This window comes from Natator depressus, chromosome 5, assembly GCF_965152275.1.
Source record: "Natator depressus isolate rNatDep1 chromosome 5, rNatDep2.hap1, whole genome shotgun sequence".
Lineage (NCBI taxonomy): Eukaryota > Metazoa > Chordata > Testudines > Cheloniidae > Natator > Natator depressus.
In genome coordinates, this window is record NC_134238.1 from 110,119,378 (window position 1) to 110,139,470 (window position 20,093).

Consider the following 20,093-nt stretch of genomic DNA (forward strand, 5'->3'; position numbering starts at 1 on the left):
CTACTTTTAAAAGTCATTTTAAAAAGAGATTATAATTGAGATCTCAAACCTTTCTGAAAATTACATACTATTCTTCCAATAAGTTTATACTGTGCTGAGGAACATTATCATCACCTTTCTATGAGTTAAAAGAAAAGGAGTACTTGTGGCACCTTAGAGACTAACCAATTTATTTGAGCATGAGCTTTCATGAGCTACAGCTCGCTTCATCGGATGCATGTGTATGCATCCGATGAAGTGAGCTGTAGCTCACGAAAGCTCATGCTCAAATAAATTGGTTAGTCTCTAAGGTGCCACAAGTACTCCTTTTCTTTTTGCGAATACAGACTAACACGGCTGTTACTCTGAAACCTTTCTATGAGTTAAGACCCTGTGTTAACAGTGCTTAGTTAAGGTTTTTAACAGTGCTGCAAGAGGCTGGTTTCAGAATCTACTTGATTTGGTTAGTTTATTGCATAGCTCTGTAATTTTGGGGGTTTATTAATAGTTCTGTTTCAAAATCCATTCCTAATTATTGACGAGAAAATCATCCGTTTGATTACTCTACAAGTAACTCAAGGTTGTCGTCTCTATAAAGTGATCATTTTAAATGTTCCTATCAACACTAAGGGACACAAAACCTGATTCTGACTGAATTTTTTCCAGTTTTATATCTGTATCACTCCATTGACTTCACTAGAGTTTTGCCAGATTTACAAAGATACAATCAAGCCAATATCCACAGTTCCCTCTTGATGTGTTCATAGATGCAGCTGCCTTACCAATTATACACACATGTTAAGAGAAGACCATATCTTGTTAGTCCCTATACTTCTAGAAATTCCCAACTAATCTGAGTGATTAAAAAATGACAGTGAACTGAAGAGTCACAGGTATTTATCATGACAAGATTTTACAAACAGATATGGATACAATTTGTCACACACTCGCCACAGAACGTTAAGCATCTGAAAGGTTTAAGAGATTGGCGTGCCCTTTTATCTTTCTGTACACTGCCAAAGTAGGCAGATGCTCAGCACTTCATTTCTATAATCTATGGCAGTTTGACCTCTTTAGAAAACGTATGCAGGTGCAAGACTACTTCCTTCAAACCAAATCTGTTCTCTCTGTCTCCAGATTCTGGCAGAAGCAACTAGGGGTGCAGATGAGGCTAGATACCTAGCTTTGAAATAATGATTATTGAGGTAAAATAGGAGCACAAAAGAAGCAATTGAAAGGTTGCCTAGGTAACTCTTTCTGAGTGGCCGGGTATATTTCAAGCAGCAGACTCAGCAGGAATAAACCTCCATAAACATTAGTTTCAAAAACAGCACTGAATGACTAAGTATTTTCTGAATTATCATATTTAGAGATTAGCTGAGATTAATAATCCTCTTTAATCATTGTAACTCTGTACATATATTGATATGTATATGGACACACACACACATTTGTAGAACATGCAGATGTTAAACACACAATTCGTGCATGCAGTACTGTCCATTCTGATCATATGCCTTTTGATTCTGATCTTTCTTCTGTGTAAATGAGGACTAACTCCACTGGCAATGCAATTACTCATGATTTACCCAAGTATTGATGAGTTCAGAATCAGACCCATTGTTGTCTTACATGGGCATAGAAAATATCACAAACTTTGAAACCTCAGAAGCTCACCACATAATTCTACAGAGGGATGGAAAGGAGGCTAATTATAGTGACAAATGTGGAGCTGGTGACATGAAGAGCAAGTTATCTGAACTAAATCAAAGTCTCTTCAATTCAGAACAAAAGCTTTTACTGTTTGCACACACTGGGAAAACAGTGTCATTTTATTCTCTGGTTTCTCTTCACCAGGTTTTAGGCACAAGTCTGCAGTTTATGTGGCAAAAAATTTAAAACTCACAGCTATAAAAAAATACAAAGAACCACAAGGCAACCACATGGCACTGTGAATGGCTATGGAATTAGGAGCAGGTGGCAGCTTCTGTAATTCTGCATGTGACTCTGGGTTCTAAGCAGAGATTTTGCAGATACCGTAGTAAAGAAAAAGGGAAGCATACACTTCAATTGGTTGCAGGTCTCTTATTCTGGTGAAAATACTTAGCAGAAAGATATTGTACACATCACAAGTAATTATTACCATTCTAGGTCTGAATTCTGCCCTTAGTCGTATACATACCAGTTCCACTGGCAATAATGGAAGCTGAGCATACATTATAGTAGGCACAATTTGGTTTTTAAGGTCTAATCTTTCATTTCTAACTTGCAAGAATAAAGGATGCAGAATCAGGGCTTGATTTGCAGGGTTAATGAGCTCCAAGAACTCACACTGAAATCAACAGAAGCTGAAGATGTTCAGCATCTTTGAAAATCTGACTAATGGGGAAAAGCAACACTGAGTTACCCACAAGAGGCTGGAAAAAAAAAAACACCACGCCTCTGAGACAGGATAAGTATGAGTGTTACACTCAGAGTCAACTCATCCAGGAGCAAACTAGGGAAATACAACCTAGACGGAGCTACTATAAGTTGGGTGCATAACTGGCTGGAAAACCATTCCAGAGAGTAGTTATCAGTGGTTCACAGTCATGCTGGAAGGACATAACAAGTGGGGTCCCGCAGGGATCAGTTCTGAGTCCAGTTCTGTTCAATATCTTCATCAATGATTAAGATAATGGCATAGAGAGTACACTTATAAAGTTTGCAGACGATACCAAGCTCGGAGGGGTTGCAAGTGCCTTGGAGGATAGGATTAAAACTCAACGTGAGCTGGACAAACTGGAGAAATGGTCTGAAATAAATAAGATGAAATTCAATAAGGACAAATGCCAAGTACTCCACGTAGGAAGGAACAATCAGTTGCACACATACAAAATGGGAAATGATTGCCTGGGAAGGAGAACTGTGGAAAGAGATCTTGGAGTCAGAGTGGATCACAAGCTAAATATGAGTCAACAGTGTAACGCTGTTTAAAAAAAAGGAAACATCATTCTGGGATGTATTAGCAGGAGCGTTCTAAGCAAGACACGAGAAGTCATTCTTCTGCTCTACTCCGGGCTGGTTAGGCCTCAGCTGAAGTATCGTGTCCAGTTCTGGGGGCCACATTTCAGGAAGGATGTGGACAAATTGGAGAAAGTCCAGAGAAGAGCAATAAGAATAATTAAAGGTCTAGAAAACATGAGGGAGGATTGAAAAAATTGGTTTTGTTTAGTCTGGAGAAAAGACGACTGGGGAGGGGACATGATAACAGTTTTCAAGTACATAAAAAGTTGTTACAAGGACAAGGGAGAAAATTTTTTATCTTTAGTCTCTGAGGATAGGGCAAGAAGCAATGGCCCAAATTGCAACATGGGCAGTTTAGGCTGGACAATAGGAAAAAAATTCCTAACTGTCAGGGTGGTTAAGCATTCGAATAAATTGCCTAGGGAGGTTGTGGAATCTCTGTCATTGTAGATTTTTAAGAGCAATGTAGACGAACACCTGTCAGGGATGATCTAGATAATACTTAGTCCTGCCTTGAGTGCAGGGGCTTGGCTAGATGACCTCCTGAGATCTCTTCCAGTCCTATGATTCTATTATTCAATGATTCTAGGAGTGAAATAACTCAAGCTAGACCAGTCAGAGATGTTGCAATATTTCTGAATTAAACCCATCTGTGGGATAAATTTTTGTGGGAGTATTTCAAGTGTAAATGGATTTCCGTGTCCTTACTAAAATTCCTGGTTTTTAATAATTAATGATGAAATGTCATTTTGATGATCCTTGGATGCCTGTATGATCAGAAGTCAATGTGCCAGTCTAACAATACTAGGTATATTTCCCTCATGAAACAACAAGAAAGAAAAAAAGCAAGTAGGACAAAAAGATTCATTGTCTGGTGAAATTTGGTTGAGAAAAATGTAAGCCGATACCAGTCTATCACAAAGGGCACTGCCAAGGAAGAATGCTAAAAAGATAAATTTGTGAGTGCTGTGAAGTACTTAGATATCTTCATTGCCTGGATTCCTAAACCCAGCCTAATAACAACTGCAGTCACACAGAGGTCAGGTTAAGGTTAGGTTGAAAATCAGGCCATACGTGTGTAAATGTCCATCTGTCCATACAAATATACATTTGTGTAAGCAGATGGATGTGCCCACAAATTTTGCAGGTGCATTTTAGAGGCCTCATTTGAAAATGTGGATCAGAATATGCCAAGGAAAATGTAACTATATATGTTATTCATGTTATGAATAGAACTAATTCTTTAGTATTCTAGATAACCATCAGAATATATTAATACTGTTCCTTTCAAATTGACTGCCTCAGTGAACTGTCAGTGAAGAGAATAACTTACCATTATATTCTTTATAGTCTTCCCCATTAAACTTATTATACTGCGACAGGTATTAAATAAGTGGGTTTTTTTATTAAGAAATGTGTGAACTTGCTACAGTTGTTCATAAAACAGTAACTGTACCAAAGATATTATATGAAAAGGTAATTTGCGTGGTTTACTTGCTACACTATTCTTAATTGTCTCACTATTCTCTTGTGCTAGGCTCCCTGCCCTCTCTGCCTGCATGCTATATTCACCTGTTTTCTCTCATCTTATACTTAGTAAGTTTTTTGGAGCAGGGACCATCTTTTTTTATGTGTGCACGAACAGGGCCTAATACAATGGGCCCAGATCCCTGACTGAGCCTCCAGGTCAGTGATCTCCAAACTGTGGGGCATGGAGAAACATTTGGGGGGGCATGGCAGGGCACTGCCCTGCCCCCATGGGGGACGGGGAGAGAGTGCTGGCCAGCCCCATTCTGCCCCCAGCTCTGCTCCGGCCCCATCCTCAGCTTGGGTCCCTGACCACAGGCCCCAGCTCGCGATGGCAGCTCTGGCCCCACTCCCAGCTGTGGCTCCTGATCACAGTTTTCTGGTGGGGGGGGCATACAGCTTCCATTATGGGTTAGGAGGGGGTGTGACGGAAAAAGTTGGGGGACCACTGCTATAAGTGCTACCGCATTACATATAAATAAATAAATAAATAAATAAAATGTAATAAGAACTACACTAGACAGATATCCCCTTTACATGTTACATTGTGGGTCAGTAGGGTATTTTTGGAACAAAAAATTCAAGTTTTTATTTTACAGAAATGAAGGTTGAGAAAATAATTTTGGAATGTGTCTCGTATTTTAATTTCCACAACAAATTTACTTTCAATACTGTCTTTTGAGATACTCTCTATAAAGTCTGAGTCTGGTTTTTCTACACTTCAGCTCTTGCATGTATCACATTACAATAAATGAAAATGACACTCTCCTCTAACTTCAGTAGTTTTTTCTTCCCTGTAACTTCTTAGACACCATCTCCTATTAGTTTACTCATAATCAGGCCATTTCTGAGAAAACTATACAGTAATAAGTAATGACTGTGTGACTCAGAGCATTTCAACAATGCCAACAGATGGTGACATTTCATCAGTAACTCTTTTGTTTATAACCAACAGATTATACCGATTCCCATCTGCCAAAATCATCGTGTATTCACTGCTTCTAGCAAACAGCAGAGAAGACTTGTCTGTTTAGAGGTTTATGCTCAAAATATATTACTCAGGAAAAACAGTTGTTCATCGAGGACTGCATCTGAAACTGCATTTTATTTTGGATGTAAAAAAGTCTGAAAAACAAATAAAATAACCCACCCCAAAATTTATCAGTGTTCCCAAGTGTGAAAATACTTATTAACTGCTTACAATAAATTGAGTACATCTTATAACAGGTATCTCATATGAGTTAAAAATATTAAGTTTTGAGGCTCATTATATTGCCCCAAATTAGACAAGGACTATATATTTTTCTTTTTGTGCTTTTCTCCTGTATACGGATTTCTGACACAGCTAATCAGCACAGAATTAGGATCAGGTTTCCAGTGAAAATGGCAAAGAGGCAGACAGGGACCATTTATGATTCCCTTTGATCATGCTGAAGGATAGATATCATACCATGTGTAAGAGTGTTCCTATCCATTTTCTGCTTCTTAGTGTTGCAAAAGACTGTCGTGGCTATTTGTTTCTAGACAGTGGACACCAGCCATCAACATGACCTTTCTTTATGAGGGAACTAAGATAAAAATAGAATGACATCTCAAAATGTTGCCTGCCTCAAATTGATATCTTATTGTTCAATGTTAAGATCTACTTTTGTTCTTCAAAAAAGCAAATCTCAGGCTATTTTATGTCCTCACCGAGACAGAGAGAGAGGACAGTTAAGTGGGTTAGAGTGCTAGTCTGGGTCTCAACCATAAACTTTCTGGATGACCTTGGGCAGGTTACTTAGCCTCTGTCCCCCAATTCCTCATCTGTAAAATGGGAGGATAATAATACTTCCCCCTACTTAACAGAGGTGTAGTAAGGCTAAATAAATTAAAGTTTGTGAGGTGCTGAGTTCCTACAGTAACTGTGGCCAAATAAATACCTAAGACAGAAAGAAGAGCAACCTTTCTTTGTGGAATCATGTGGCAAAAATTCAAGTTATGCTACCCTGCACCTATTTCTTCTTAGGATACATTCCATTTACATAGGTAACTCACATCAATGGCAAGGGTGTATGTAAATCCTCCATGTACTGTGAAACCACCAAGAAGAGGCTAGATTTCTTTGGTTGGATTTTATGCTGATAAGGAATATGTGGATGATTTTTAACCCATATGCCATTACTGCAATCTGTACAACTTCCGGGTCTACTGCTGGAATCCTGGGAAACTAGAAAATCCTGAATTTGTACCCATTTATTTCCCTCAAAGTTACGCTGCAGCATTCACTGGTGCGTATGGAAAGAGACACGTAGAGTGCTGTATTACAAACTATGCTCAGCAGGCCTGCAAATGGAAATAACAGTCATAGTGATCTGGAGATGCAACTGATGACTAAGCCCGTCTTGTAGCCTCTTTCCCACTGTCCTATTTTTCAAAAAAAGGGAAAAAGGTGTACAGCAGAAAAAATGTAGAACAGATCAGTAAATAGGCTTGGGAATACAATGGTCAATCCCATTTTATGGCAGTGCAATGATCTCTAAGTTACATAAAAGTTAAGTTTCAGAGTAACAGCCGTGTTAGTCTGTATTCGTAAAAAGAAAAAAGAAAAGGAGTACTTGTGGCACCTTAGAGACTAACCAGTTTATTTGAGCATGAGCTTTCGTGAGCTACAGCTCACTTCATCGGATGCATAGCATATCGTGGAAACTGCAGAAGACATTATATACACACAGAGACCATGAAATGTTTCATGGTCTCTGTGTGTATATAATGTCTTCTGCAGTTTCCACGATATGCTATGCATCCGATGAAGTGAGCTGTAGCTCACGAAAGCTCATGCTCAAATAAACTGGTTAGTCTCTAAGGTGCCACAAGTACTCCTTTTCTTTTTTCTTTTTATAAAAGTTAAGGTGACAAGAGAGATCTGTGCAATTATTTCAGGCTCAATGAAAAGGCAAAGAAGATTTTCAGGCAGCAGAAAATATATGCTTACTGATCAAAAGAATATCAGGCACTTTGGGATATATTATTACCTTTCAACAAAGGCTTTTGTCATCTCTTCCCCTTTCTTTCCCAAACTGAAGCATTTAAAATATTTTGGGAAACACATCTAGTGACTGAGAACATGCCTATACTTAGATTCAAATCACATTAATTTGATGAAAAGGATCACACGTTCCTTGGAAGGGAATAAATGCCGCAGACAAAAGCTTTGTCCTGAAATGCACTAACCATGTGCTGCTCTTTGGTGAAGAAAGCTAAATCCACTTTACCACAGTTGCTCAAGTAAGCTGTTTAGTAATCACACTGAAAACACTGGAGGCTTAGTGATGTGTTCTCATTGCATTCAAGGGGCCTTTTCTTTTCATGAAAAGTTATCTTTGAGATGGTTGGCATATATAAGTTTTCCAATTAGGTTTCCATGGAAACTGGTGAAAGGGTGTGTGTGTGTGTGTGGGAGGCGGGAGGAGAAAGTGTCAACTTGAAATTGGATGTTATTTTTAGGAAAGCCACAGGTTAGAATGATTACAGCTCAAGCAGCTTAATCAAATACTTGTTAAGGGGGGTGGGGAGGGAGAACTTTCAGAAAGATCATTTCTCTGTATGGTAACCTATAAATTATTTAATGAGATACCATCACTGTCCTTCTATTCCTCTTTGTATTTTGTCAGACATGCTCAGTACTAAGCTAGAAATATATCGTTTTATATAAAAGAACTTTCTCCTTCATGGAAACCTGTTAAAGGTCAAAAGGAAAGATACAATAACTAGGACTAAATCCAAACTAAGATGGAATACATTGCAAGAGGGAAGAAAGCACAGGTTGGCCAGGACAAAAAAAGGAACATTTACAGATTGGATTAGAAAAAAAATTATCCCAGTGTATTTTTTTCCCTCTCAAGAGGGCTGAACCAACAATCACTGAAGTCAATAGGAGTCATTCCTTTTGACTTCAGTGGGACTTGGATTGGACCCAACATTAATATAACTGGCTTGGATTGATGGACAGGGCTACAAGGGAAGGTCTCTCAAGACTCCTGCAAGCAGCGGCAGAATAAGCAGAGATCCGGGCTTATTCCATGGATTGGAGCCCTGGTCTGGCAAGAGGTCCAGCAGAAGTTAGATCCTCTGCTGGAGAAAACTGGGGTCAGGAGGTGAGAATTTGAAGACGGGCCTGGGAAGAAAGGAAGGAGCAAGAAACTGAGGATGGGGAAGAGAGAAAGATGAATGAGGAAGACAAGAGAGAGAAAGACGGTCTGAAGTAGGATGAAATTCATCTAGCCTTCTACATGTGGTTCATAGGCCTTGTGCTTGCACTCTTCATAGGAGTGAATTTCAGTCAGAGTGTACAACACTAAAAAAAAAAACAAGAGAGGGAAGGGAAGAGAAATTAGACTCAGGAAAAAATGTACCCAAACAAAAGAAAACAAAAAGAAAAGAAAAGGGGGAAAAAAAACTAGGGAGAAGGAAAAAGGAAAGGGAAAGAAGGAAGAAAAAACAGAGGGGTGTCAGACAGAGTTACCTTTTTAAAATAAAGTGTAATTTCAAAATGTTTTAAAATAAATTAAAAAAAATTTCTCTGCTCCTCCAGCTTTAGTCTCCGATCACCCTAAGAAGCCCCTCTTCTCTTCTTTGCTGGGAGACCTATGCTCATTGTTTTAATTTAAAAAAAGTATTTGTAAACAAGAAGAAAGAGCTTATCTATAGACACTTCTGGGGCTGGTATATGGAAAACGATAATTCCAGTATTTAGATTGTGGATGCATTTCACTTCAGATAAATGTGCATCAAATACAGAACTTCACAATATTATGTTTCTGATCTAGAGATTTAGATTGAGCTATCACAGTTTGGACTAATGAAGGCTAAAATTTCCAGAAATGGGACCCTGTGTATTCTTGACATGGGAACTGAATAACAGAAATATGATACAGTAGGCACAAGACAGAAGACAATTAGTTTCCCTTGCAGATCTTGCCGGTTCAGAATGCAAACAGGCTATGATACCGTTCCATAATCCAGTTTCTGGCAGTAAAATTATATCCTGAGCACACTTGTTCCCCAGCCATCAGTTTTCAGGATAGCGGCTTTCCCCTGAAGGCAAATGTGGGGCTTGATCCTTCAAGGTGGGAATGCCTCTGACACCCTCAGTTGCTGTACCAGATGACTGGCAGATAGCTAATGTAACACTCATTTTTTAAAATGGCGCCAGAGGCAGTCCTGGTAATTACAGGCTGGTAAGCATAAAGTACCAGGCAAACTGGTTGAAACTATAGTAAAGAAAAGACTTATCAGACACACAGATAAACACGATTTGTTGGGGAAGAGTCAACACGGCTTGTGTAAAGGGAAATCATGCCTCACCAATCTATTAGAATTCTTTGACAGGGTCAGCAAACATGTGGAAAAGGGTGATCCACTGGATATAGTGTACTAGGACTTTGAAAAGGTACCTCACCAATGGCTCTTAAGCAAAATAAGCTGTCATGGGATAAGAAGGCAGGTCGTCTCATGGATCAGTAACTGGTTAAATGACAGGAAACAAAGGGTAGGAATAAATGGTCAGTTTTCAGAATGGAGAGAGGTAAATAGGGGTGTCCGCAAGGGATCTGTATTGGGACCAGTGCTGTTCAGCATATTCACAAATGACCTGGAAAAAGGGGTAAACAGTGAGATGTCAAAGTTTGCAGATGATACAAAATTGCCCAAGATAGTTAAGTCCAAATCAGACAGCAAACTGTTATGAAGGGATGTCACAAAACTGGGTGTTTGGGCAACAAAATAGCAGCTGAAATTCAATGCCAATAAATGCATACTGGAAAATATAATCCGAACTACACATGCAAAATGATGGGGTTTATATGAGCTGTTACCACTCAAGAAAGAGATCTTGGAGTCATTGTGAATAGTTCTCTGAAAGTATCTCTGCTCAGTGTGCAGCACCAGTCAAAAAAGCTAACAATGTAAGGAACCATTAGGAAAGGGATAGATAATAAGACAAAAAAATCATAATGCCACTATAATAATCCGTGGAATGCTTACACCTGGAATACTGCATACAGTTCCGGTCGCCGAATTGGAAAAGGGCACAGAGAAGAGCAACAAAAATGATTAGGTGGATGGAAAAGCTTCCATATGAGGAGAGATTAAAAAGACTGGGACTGTTCATCTTAAAAAGGAGACGACTAAGGGGGGGATATGATGGAGGTCTATAAAACCACAAATGGTGTGGATAATGTGAATAAGTAAGTGATATTTACCCTTTCACATAGCACAAGAACCAGGGGTCACCCAATGAAATTAATAGGCAGCAAGTTTAAAACAAACATAAGGAAATACTTCACAGAAAGCACAGTCAACTTGTGGAACTCATTGCCATAGGCCAGAGTTGTATTGTGAAGGCCAGAATTATAACTGGATTTAAAAAGGACTTTGATAAATTCCTGGAAGTTAGGTCCATCAATGGCTATTAGCCAATGTGGTCAGAGACACAAATGAATGCTCTTGTCCTTAAACCTCTGACTGTCAGATGCTGGGTCTAGATGACAGGGGATGGATCATTCAATAATTGCTCTGTTCTGTTCATTCCCTCTGAAGCACCTGCACACTGTTGGAAGACAGAATACTGGCCTAGATGTAGCATTGGTTTGACCCAGTATGGCCATTTTTACATTCTTATCAAGATTCTTTGTGAGGGGCAATTGCCCCTTTTACATAAAATTGCACCTTAATTTTCACCCTGCCCCCCACTCTTTTTACTTCCCATATCCTTTTTTCTGCCTCTCCTCTTCATCATCTCCTACTCTTCACTGAGTTTTCCTTCCACTCTACTCAATGCCTGTCTTCCCCCCTTCTGTATGGTCTATGCTACTTTCCCAGCATTGACTGGGCACTTCAGGAAGGCCTGTTCCTTCTTCCTGCCCCTTAGCTTTAGGGTAGTACTGCAGTCAGGCCCAGCTAGGACAAATATTCCAACAGTGTTTGAGCCAAAGACAATCAGGGGTACCTTTGACAAAGGTCAATGTGCAAAAAAGATAATTAGTGTTTATCCGATTCTTACAGAAGCATTTTCATGTTATGATAATCATAGAAAAACAGAACAATTTTTTAAAATTCCAGTTTATATGGAATTTATATTTATACAAATATATTTTTATGGATAATTAAGCAGTGACTGTTTCAAGCGGCAATCACTAGAAAAGAAGAAAAGTAGAGAGACTGTGGAAATGGTGCCAGGAACGACTGCCTCAAAATGTAACTGGTAGTATTTATAGATTCATAAATTCAAGGCCAGAAGAGACCATTGTAATCATCTGATCTGACCTTGTAGCATATATCTTTTAGAAAAACATCTGATCTTGATTTAAAAATGGTCAGTGATGGAGAATTCACCACAATTCTCGGTAAATTGTTCCAACGGTTAATTACTCTTACTGGTAAAATTTTACACCTTATTTCCATTCTGAATTCGTCTATCTAGCTTCAACTTCCAGCTGTAGTCCAGCTGAGTGGTGACAAAGGCATGAATAACTGAGGCCAGGTCACATTCGAGTTGCTCTCTGCGCAAGTGAACCCCTAAAACTTTTCTTCAAGACTGATGGAGCTGAAGGTGCAGAATTACTCATGAATTCTTTAGGTTGTAAGATTCTCTACTCTTGGCTGGGATAAATAATGCATCCCACCTCTACTGCAGTACAGTACATTTTGAGTATACATTAATGCTTATTAGATCTGACATGAAAATTTCAAACATTGCCTTACTGAAAGTTTTAAGTGTTTAACAAAACAAAACAAAAACAAAAACAAAAACAAACCAAGCTTTGCTCAGTATTGTAACCTTGCAATATCTGCTTGTCCTGCAGTTATCTGAAATGAAACCATCAAATTTTCTGTCTTGGATGATGAGATTGCTTGACCCATTTTTGAACAGGCTTAGAATCCACTTCATTATAATGCAAAATGACAACATCTGAACCTTTCTATGAGATACAATTGTTCTCCCATTATTGTTTTTCCTGAATAATTTCTCAGGAGTTAGCTATAGGCAGGATCGATTCCCTTACTAAGTTATTGTAAACTGGATCCTTTAGAATATTCACTTGTGCCACAAAATTATTATTCATCCATACCACAATATTCAGTGCTATTCTAGGATAATAAAACCTAACAATGCACCAATGACTATATTAGCCTACTGGAATGGAATTATTAATATCACTCGCTGGATTTTTTTTCTTTTATTATACACATTTTTGCTTAATGTTAAAACCAGCCTCAACATTTATTTTGGTTCAGTAATGAACTGAGACTCTCAGATGAATGGGGCAGTTCACACCTTTCAGAGTTATTGTTCCAGGCTCTCTCCTCATCTCTGCAACTCAGTTACACTTAATTCACATATTTCAGGTTTTCTTCATCACCACAAGAGACTGCTTTAGTTTTAAAATAAAAGCTGAGATTCTGGGGAACATGATAATATCTTCAGAGAGGTGCTGGAATAGTGTATAGCTCTCAGATAAACCTTTAGGAAGGATGCCATTCTCTGCCATAAGAGGTCCTGTAAACTTTTATCCACATACTTAATTTTCACTGACTTTAATGGGACTACAAAAATGTGTGAAGTTAAACATTTGCAAGACTGAGGCCATGTAGGTATACTTCTCAAAAATAAACTCTTGAGCTGTGCTAAAATGGTTAAAACATTTATTAAGGATATTTTGTACCCTGACATTTTGCTTTTCATCAAAATCACTATTTTCATACTGCAATTGTGAACTGTATCGTATCTGTTATCACTGCAGAGATAATTTTTGCTTGAAAATAGGCCACTCTCTCTCAAAATGGTTCACGTTCAAAATTTAATTAATATTTTTTGTAAAATAAGACTTTTCCTATTTGTAAGGGAATGGAAAATGCTTTCAGATTTCAAGGAATTTAAGTTTCAGTGTGACTACTTTATAGAAATGTGCAAAACAGCTGCCAGAATGAGGCTGAAGTGGCTAGGGTGGGAAGCAGTAGCAGAGTAGTGTTGAAGAGTAGAGATCTAATGGATAATTTATAACAAAAAGCAAAACAAGGTAACAACAGGGATAGCATTTTCCTGCAGTTTGCCAATGTTGAACAACTTTTGCTAGAACTTACCTAAGGAAAATGCTAAGAATTTGTCTGTATAGTTTAAACTTAAAGGTTTCAGAGTAGCAGCCGTGTTAGTCTGTATCTGCAAAAAGAACAGGAGTACTTGTGGCACCTTAGAGACGAACAAATTTATTAGAGCATAAGCTTTCGTGAACTACAGCTCACTTCATCGGATGCATAGAATGGAACATATACTAAGATATATATATATATATTGTGACAAAGCTCTGTCCTTGCCTCCGTGGGTCCCGCATTTCCTGGCGGATTTCACTAGCCTCAGAGGCTCACTGTGACCCTCCACGTAACCCTTCTCTCTCTAGAGACAAGGGTCACAGTTTACTGAGCCATTTTCATCATAAGCCAGCGAGGGAGATGAGGAGAAGCTATCCTTCCTTGCACAGCCTCTGTTGTCTCCCAGTGTCAGTGATTAATCAGGGGGCAAAGGGGAGGGAACCCAGGCCCACCCTCTACTCCAGGCTCCAGCCCAGGGACCCTAATAGTATTAGCTATGGTAGCTGACCTTTTAGAAACATGACATGTACAATTCCCTGGGCTACTTCCTCCACAGCAGCCCTCACTTCCTCAAGCTCCACCTCAGGGCCTCCTTCCTTGTTCTTGATATGGTGTGTACTACTCAGTCTCTCCAACAGCACAACTTCCTCCCACAGCTCCTGAAATGCGCGCCCACCTGACTGGGAGCGCTTTTAACTGGGAGGCTTTTAACTAGTTTCAGCCAGCCCCTGATTGGCTTCAGGTGTCCCAATCAACCTAGCATTCTCCCTGCCTTCTGGAAAGTTCTTAATTGGCCCCAGGTGTCTTAATTGACCTGGAGCAGCTGTCATTTCACTTATCCTGGTACCAGGGATTTGTTTAGCCTGGAGCTAATATATCTATCTCCCACTACTTTTCTATAGCCATCTGGCCTTGCCCCGTCAGAATACATACAGATAAGTTGGAAGTTACTATACAAACTGTCAGGTTTCAGAGTAGCAGCCGTGTTAGTCTATGTTCAAAAAGAAAAGGAGTACTTGTGGCACCTTAGAGACTAACAAATTTATTTGAGCATAAGCTTTCGTGAGCATCCGATGAAGTGAGCTGTAGCTCACGAAAGCTTATGTTCAAATAAATTTGTTAGTCTCTAAGGTGCCACAGGTACTCCTTTTCTTCATACAAACTGTGAGAGGCTAATTAGTTAAGATGAGCTATTATCAGTAGGAGAAAAAAAACTTTTGTAGTGATAATCAAGATGGCCCATTTAGACAGTTGACAAGAAGGTGTGAGGATACTTAACTTGGGGAAATAGATTCAATATGTGTAATGACCCAGCCACTCCCAGTCTCTAGTCAAACCCAAGTTAAAGGTATCTAGTTTGCATATTAATTCAAGCTCAGCAGTTTCTCTTTGGAGTCTGTTTTTGAAGCTTTTCTGTTGCAAAATTGCCACCCTTAAATCTTTTACTGAGTGGCCACAGAGGTTGAAGTATTCTCCTACCGGTTTTTGAATGTTATGATTCCTGATGTCAGATTTGTGTCCATTTATTCTTTTGCCGAGAGACTGTCCGGTTTGGCCAATGTACATGGCAGAGGGGCATTGCTGGCACATGATGGCGTATATCACATTGGTAGATGTGCAGGTGAACGAGCCCCTGATGGCGTGATTTCCACCATGATTTCAACAATTTCCATCCTACCATCAACCTCAGCCTAGACCAATCCACAGAAGCAGTTCATTTCCTGGACACTACTGTGCTAATAAGCGATGGTCACATAAACACCACCCTATACCGGAAACCTTCAAAAGTTTTTTTTCTCCTGCTGATAATAGCTCATCTTAACTAATTAGCCTCTCACAGTTTGTATGGTAACTTCCAACTTATCTATCTATATGTTCCATTCTACGCATCTGATGAAGTGAGCTGTAGCTCACGAAAGCTAAAGGTCTAATAAATTTGTTTGTCCTCTAAGGTGCCACAAGTACTCCTGTTCTTTTTAAACTTAAAGTAAACCATGGTATGAACTTCAGTGCCAAGAATTGCTTTTTACGGGGTTTTCTCTCTCCATAGTGCCTTGAGCTGTAGGTTCAGGTCTAAGAGCATGAAACAGTAAGATCCTATTTGGTAAAAACCAACTCACTAGCTTTCCAAAATAGTAAAAACAGGCAGGAATATGTTTATAGGGTAAAGAGAAAGAAAGAAAATAAAAGACAGTAACCTCTTCAATTCCATGGACAATGTTTCCATTTTGCACTGGTCCTGAACCATCATTTGGTGGTGTTACTTCAACTTCCACTTTTGCAGTATTTGGGAGTTCAATTTTTTCTGTAACATCATCCATAAATGGAAAAAAACAGAACAAAGAAACAGATAACAAATCTGTTAGTGACGCTGCACTTACATTTCAGTCTATTTGAATTATCAAGTGTTACTAGTGAACTGTTTACCTTTATATACACACACACACACACACACACACACACACACACACAGTCACATATATAAAAAATAAAGACGAGAGAGAAATTCTGGCCTTGTTACACTGGTGCAAACCCATGGAAGCAGTAGATGTAATTTAGAGACAGATTTTGACCTTTGGGAGCTTTGCCTGAATAAGGATTGCAGGATCTATTAAAAAACTGATTGCGTTTTAGAAATGTTCTTTTTAATGTTTACGTTCTTAATTGCAACTTAAGGACTCCTTTACTTATGCAAAAATCTTACTAAACCCATGGGAAGTCTGACACTTTTGAGTCAAAACTGACACTAAACCATTTTATCAGCAAGTAACAAAATGTAGGATGCTGCACTGGCAGATAGACGGATGGATAAACTCATAAACAGATGCAGAAACTTAACTAATGAACTTTGTCCATCTGTTGTTAAGAAAGCTGGAGTTTTGTCACAGCTATCATGAAAGTCGCAGATTTTGTGACTGTTATGTGGTTTTTGAAATATATTTGTCTTCTGAATAATAGCTAATGATGGATGGTAAAATGTTACTAGACTACCAAGAGCTTCAAAGGTAAACCTTGGGCTGGTCAGCAACTGTGATGACACAAGGGCTAGATCAGTGGGCTTTTGGCAAAACCGTCATCTCCTCAATGGGTCATAATTTTGCTCGGAGGATAAAATAAGAAATAACTTTTCAAAATATGGAGACCATGGCTCAATTTCTAAATATTGTTTCTGGAGTGGCAATTCCTATCTTAAGAACTATTCACTTTTATCATCGGATATTCATATCCTTTTTATTTGCACTAAAAATGGAAAAAATAAAGATACAAAACAATGCTTTCAATACTGCTACAAAGTAAAGGCCTGATCCTGCAGTTGTTCATGGTGAGGTAAATGGGAGAGAGTAGGGACTGCAGGATCTGACCCTATTTTTGTGTAATGCAATTCCTTTCCCCATGATCATCCAAGGAATCTTCTAAACAATAGGCATGTCAAAATTTCAGCTGTTATTATTAGATAAAGATGGTAATGGCCAGAAATGCTTGAACAATCAGAAGTCATGAGGAAGTGCCTCTAACAACAGCTGACACAATAAGATGTATTTTATCTGATGTTGCTGTGCAAAGAAGTAAATATAGCTGTGTGGCTGCATTACTGCTGCACTCAGATTCTTCCTGAATTAAAATCTGAGATCACAGCAGCAGTGCAGAGTGCAGTATATCTGTGATTATTTAACTGCTTGCGGGGTATTTTCCTCAGCATTATGCTATATTAACAGAGTATTCCATCCAATTGCTTGACTCAGTGTCAAAGTGCATCTAGATGTAGAGTGAGGTCATGGAAGTGTCAAACTGATTCCATTTTTACCAGATACATTTGATCATTTTTTGTATTTTTTTCCCACTGCAATGAACATTAAGTGGTAAAGCAGTGGCTAAAAGAAACGAGAAGGTGACTTAAGTTGTTGTTGTTGTTTTAACAACGTACAAGTTTTGAGCTGAATATTCTTTGTGAAAAACAGAGTAAATGGGGTTTGTGTAGTGGGTATACACAGGGCTGGGAAGGATGGATTTTTTCCAATTCATAGTCCGGATATGAAGAAGCTGTGCAGCAACTCTGCGGCTGCCATTGCAGACTGCAGGTAACAGTAGCCCACTATACAACTAGTCCACGAACCTTTTGGAATAGTGGATCAGCAGTGTGTGCAAACCTACCGACCACAAGCCTGCTCCTCCTGTGGCCCAGCCCCAATACTTTCCACATAAGAAAGTTCCCTTGCAGCAGTTCTCTGCAGCAGGCTACTAGGAACCCTCATTGCAATCTCCCCCTTGCACAACAGAACCATTACTATCAAGGTTTGCGTGCCAATGCAAGATAGGCAGGATTTGCCTCTGACGGATCAAATCGCTCTCAGCAACAATCATAATACCTCTCTGAGGGCAAAATTTTGCTCTTAGATCCACACGGTAGATCTCAAATCCAATATTCTCTTCTCTTCTCCTGGGAAGTGTAGAGCTACATGTCCCACATAAAATGCACATTTATTTCAGGTATATGAAAAATGTAAGTAAGTGTCTAAACTGCACACCTGGTGGATCTCAGTGAGTATTCTCCACATACAGAGAGAACCCAGTACCAGACTTAAATGGCCTGGTAATGCTATAAATAAATAAAGCATCATTGTCAAAATTTGGCCCTCACTTACACCTGCCAAACATCAGTGAAGTCAATGGGGTTCCAGGGACATAACTGAGGACTGAATTTGTCTCCATGTTTCTATCAATCTTATTTTAGCACATTTCCAAAATTAGTGCTACATTCTTCTCTCCAACCTTGCACAACAGCTCTCTGGATGTTTTATTCTGCTTCCTCCTCATGCACAGAACTCTCATTCATGTCTATGGGGATTTCATGCACAATTCTTTAGGGAGTCAGAATAGAATACATGGATGAGAGAGGAAAATTTAGCCCTGTTTGGCTCACATGACTGACTCTAATGGCCTATCAGAAATGACTGGGCCAAAAATCCAGAGTAAATCTTGTAATGTCGTTGGAGTTATTCTGCATTTACACTTGAATAGCTTGAATCTGACCCACTGTATGAAATAGTTCATTGGGCAAACTGTGAGCCAAATTTTTCACTCAATTATACCAGTCCAACCCATTTGGAATTGCAGGTGCTACGCATCTCTGAAAATCAGGTTCCCATTTGGGAGTCCAGATATGGATTTAGAGGGCTAACTTCAGGCACTCAAGTCTGAAAAAATGTCGGTTTATTTATTTTCTTGGGTAAGTAAAGTAACACATAGCAAATATACCCCAAACAATAAGAAATAATTCTGTACTCCTATACTTACCAGCATGATTAGCAGCCCCGTTCCGTCTTTCACTGTCTTCCACCTGGCACTTCTTTTTGGCAATCTTATGGAGAATTGAGGCCTTCTCTTTGAACTTTCCTAAAAGAAAACATCGTCATTGTTCAAGTGCAGCCATTCTGAGATGCTACATTTCTCTGTAATAGCTTCCAGCTTTTGCTCTATAAATCAAAATCAAGAATTAATTTCTATCCATCCCAAATAGATAGTTAACTCATTGTTAAGAGTTAAGAATTTTAAAAGGTGTTTGTTCATTCCCTAAAACTCAAAGAGAATAAAAAAAATATTATTTTTCTGGTGATGCAGTCAACCAAGTTTGCATAACAAAAGTGCTAGTATAAAAAATTAAAGATGAATAGCAAATAAATTAAAATGCTGTAAATAAAAAACACAATTTCTGGTTTGCTATAGGAACATAAGAATTGCCATAATAGATGAGATCTCTGGTCCCTCTAGTCCAATATTTTGTCCCTAGTAGTGACCAATACCAGATACTTCTGAAAAACTCATAAGAATCCCCATAATGAACAATTTCTAAATAATTTCTAAATAGCTTCCCACAGGCTAATTTTATTCCCAACCCCTGGCAGTTAGTGCTACATTCTTCTCTCCAATCTATACAGTAGCTCTCTGCATGTCTTGCAATGGTTGGTTTATGCCCTGTGGTATCATAGTTTATGATCCTTGTATGTTTTTATCCTAATATATGTCTTTATGATTTCTCTCTTCACTCCCTTTCCTCCCTCATTGTAAATACTACTGATTAGGTAGAATGCAGGCTTAATTCAAAACAACCATATGACATGAAAATCCTAGCCTACAATTCTTGCTCTCCCTAAACTCCCACTGAAATCATTTGGAATTTTGGGGGCGCAAAGACTTGCATGGTTTAGGACAAAAAGGTATTTCATTAAAATCAAGCAATGCGACCCAAAGGACACATTCTGCCGATTAACTACAGAAAGTAAAGAGAAGCCATGCATAAACAGACTTTGATTTACATTACAATGTCACCACTTCCAAATGTAAGTCATAATTATAATAAAATCATATTCTATTGCTGTTTACATAAAATGGACAAATGAATCAGAGCTCGAAAATAAAATAAATACCGCCTCTGCTTTCCCCGTCCAAAAAAA

At 38.8% G+C, this 20,093-nt stretch overlaps 1 protein-coding gene across 2 annotated transcripts in view; it reads right to left on the reverse strand.

The window, feature by feature from the left end:
* Positions 1-20,093, reverse strand: part of SLC24A2 (solute carrier family 24 member 2) — a 170,276-nt gene that overhangs the window by 25,549 nt on the left and 124,634 nt on the right. For both annotated transcript variants that reach the window (XM_074953455.1, XM_074953454.1), the window contains 2 exons: positions 18,937-19,035; positions 15,840-15,946 (listed from right to left, as the gene is read on the reverse strand). In XM_074953455.1, coding sequence (XP_074809556.1) covers positions 15,840-15,946; positions 18,937-19,035 — 206 coding nt within the window. The remainder of the gene's footprint in view (positions 1-15,839; positions 15,947-18,936; positions 19,036-20,093) is intronic.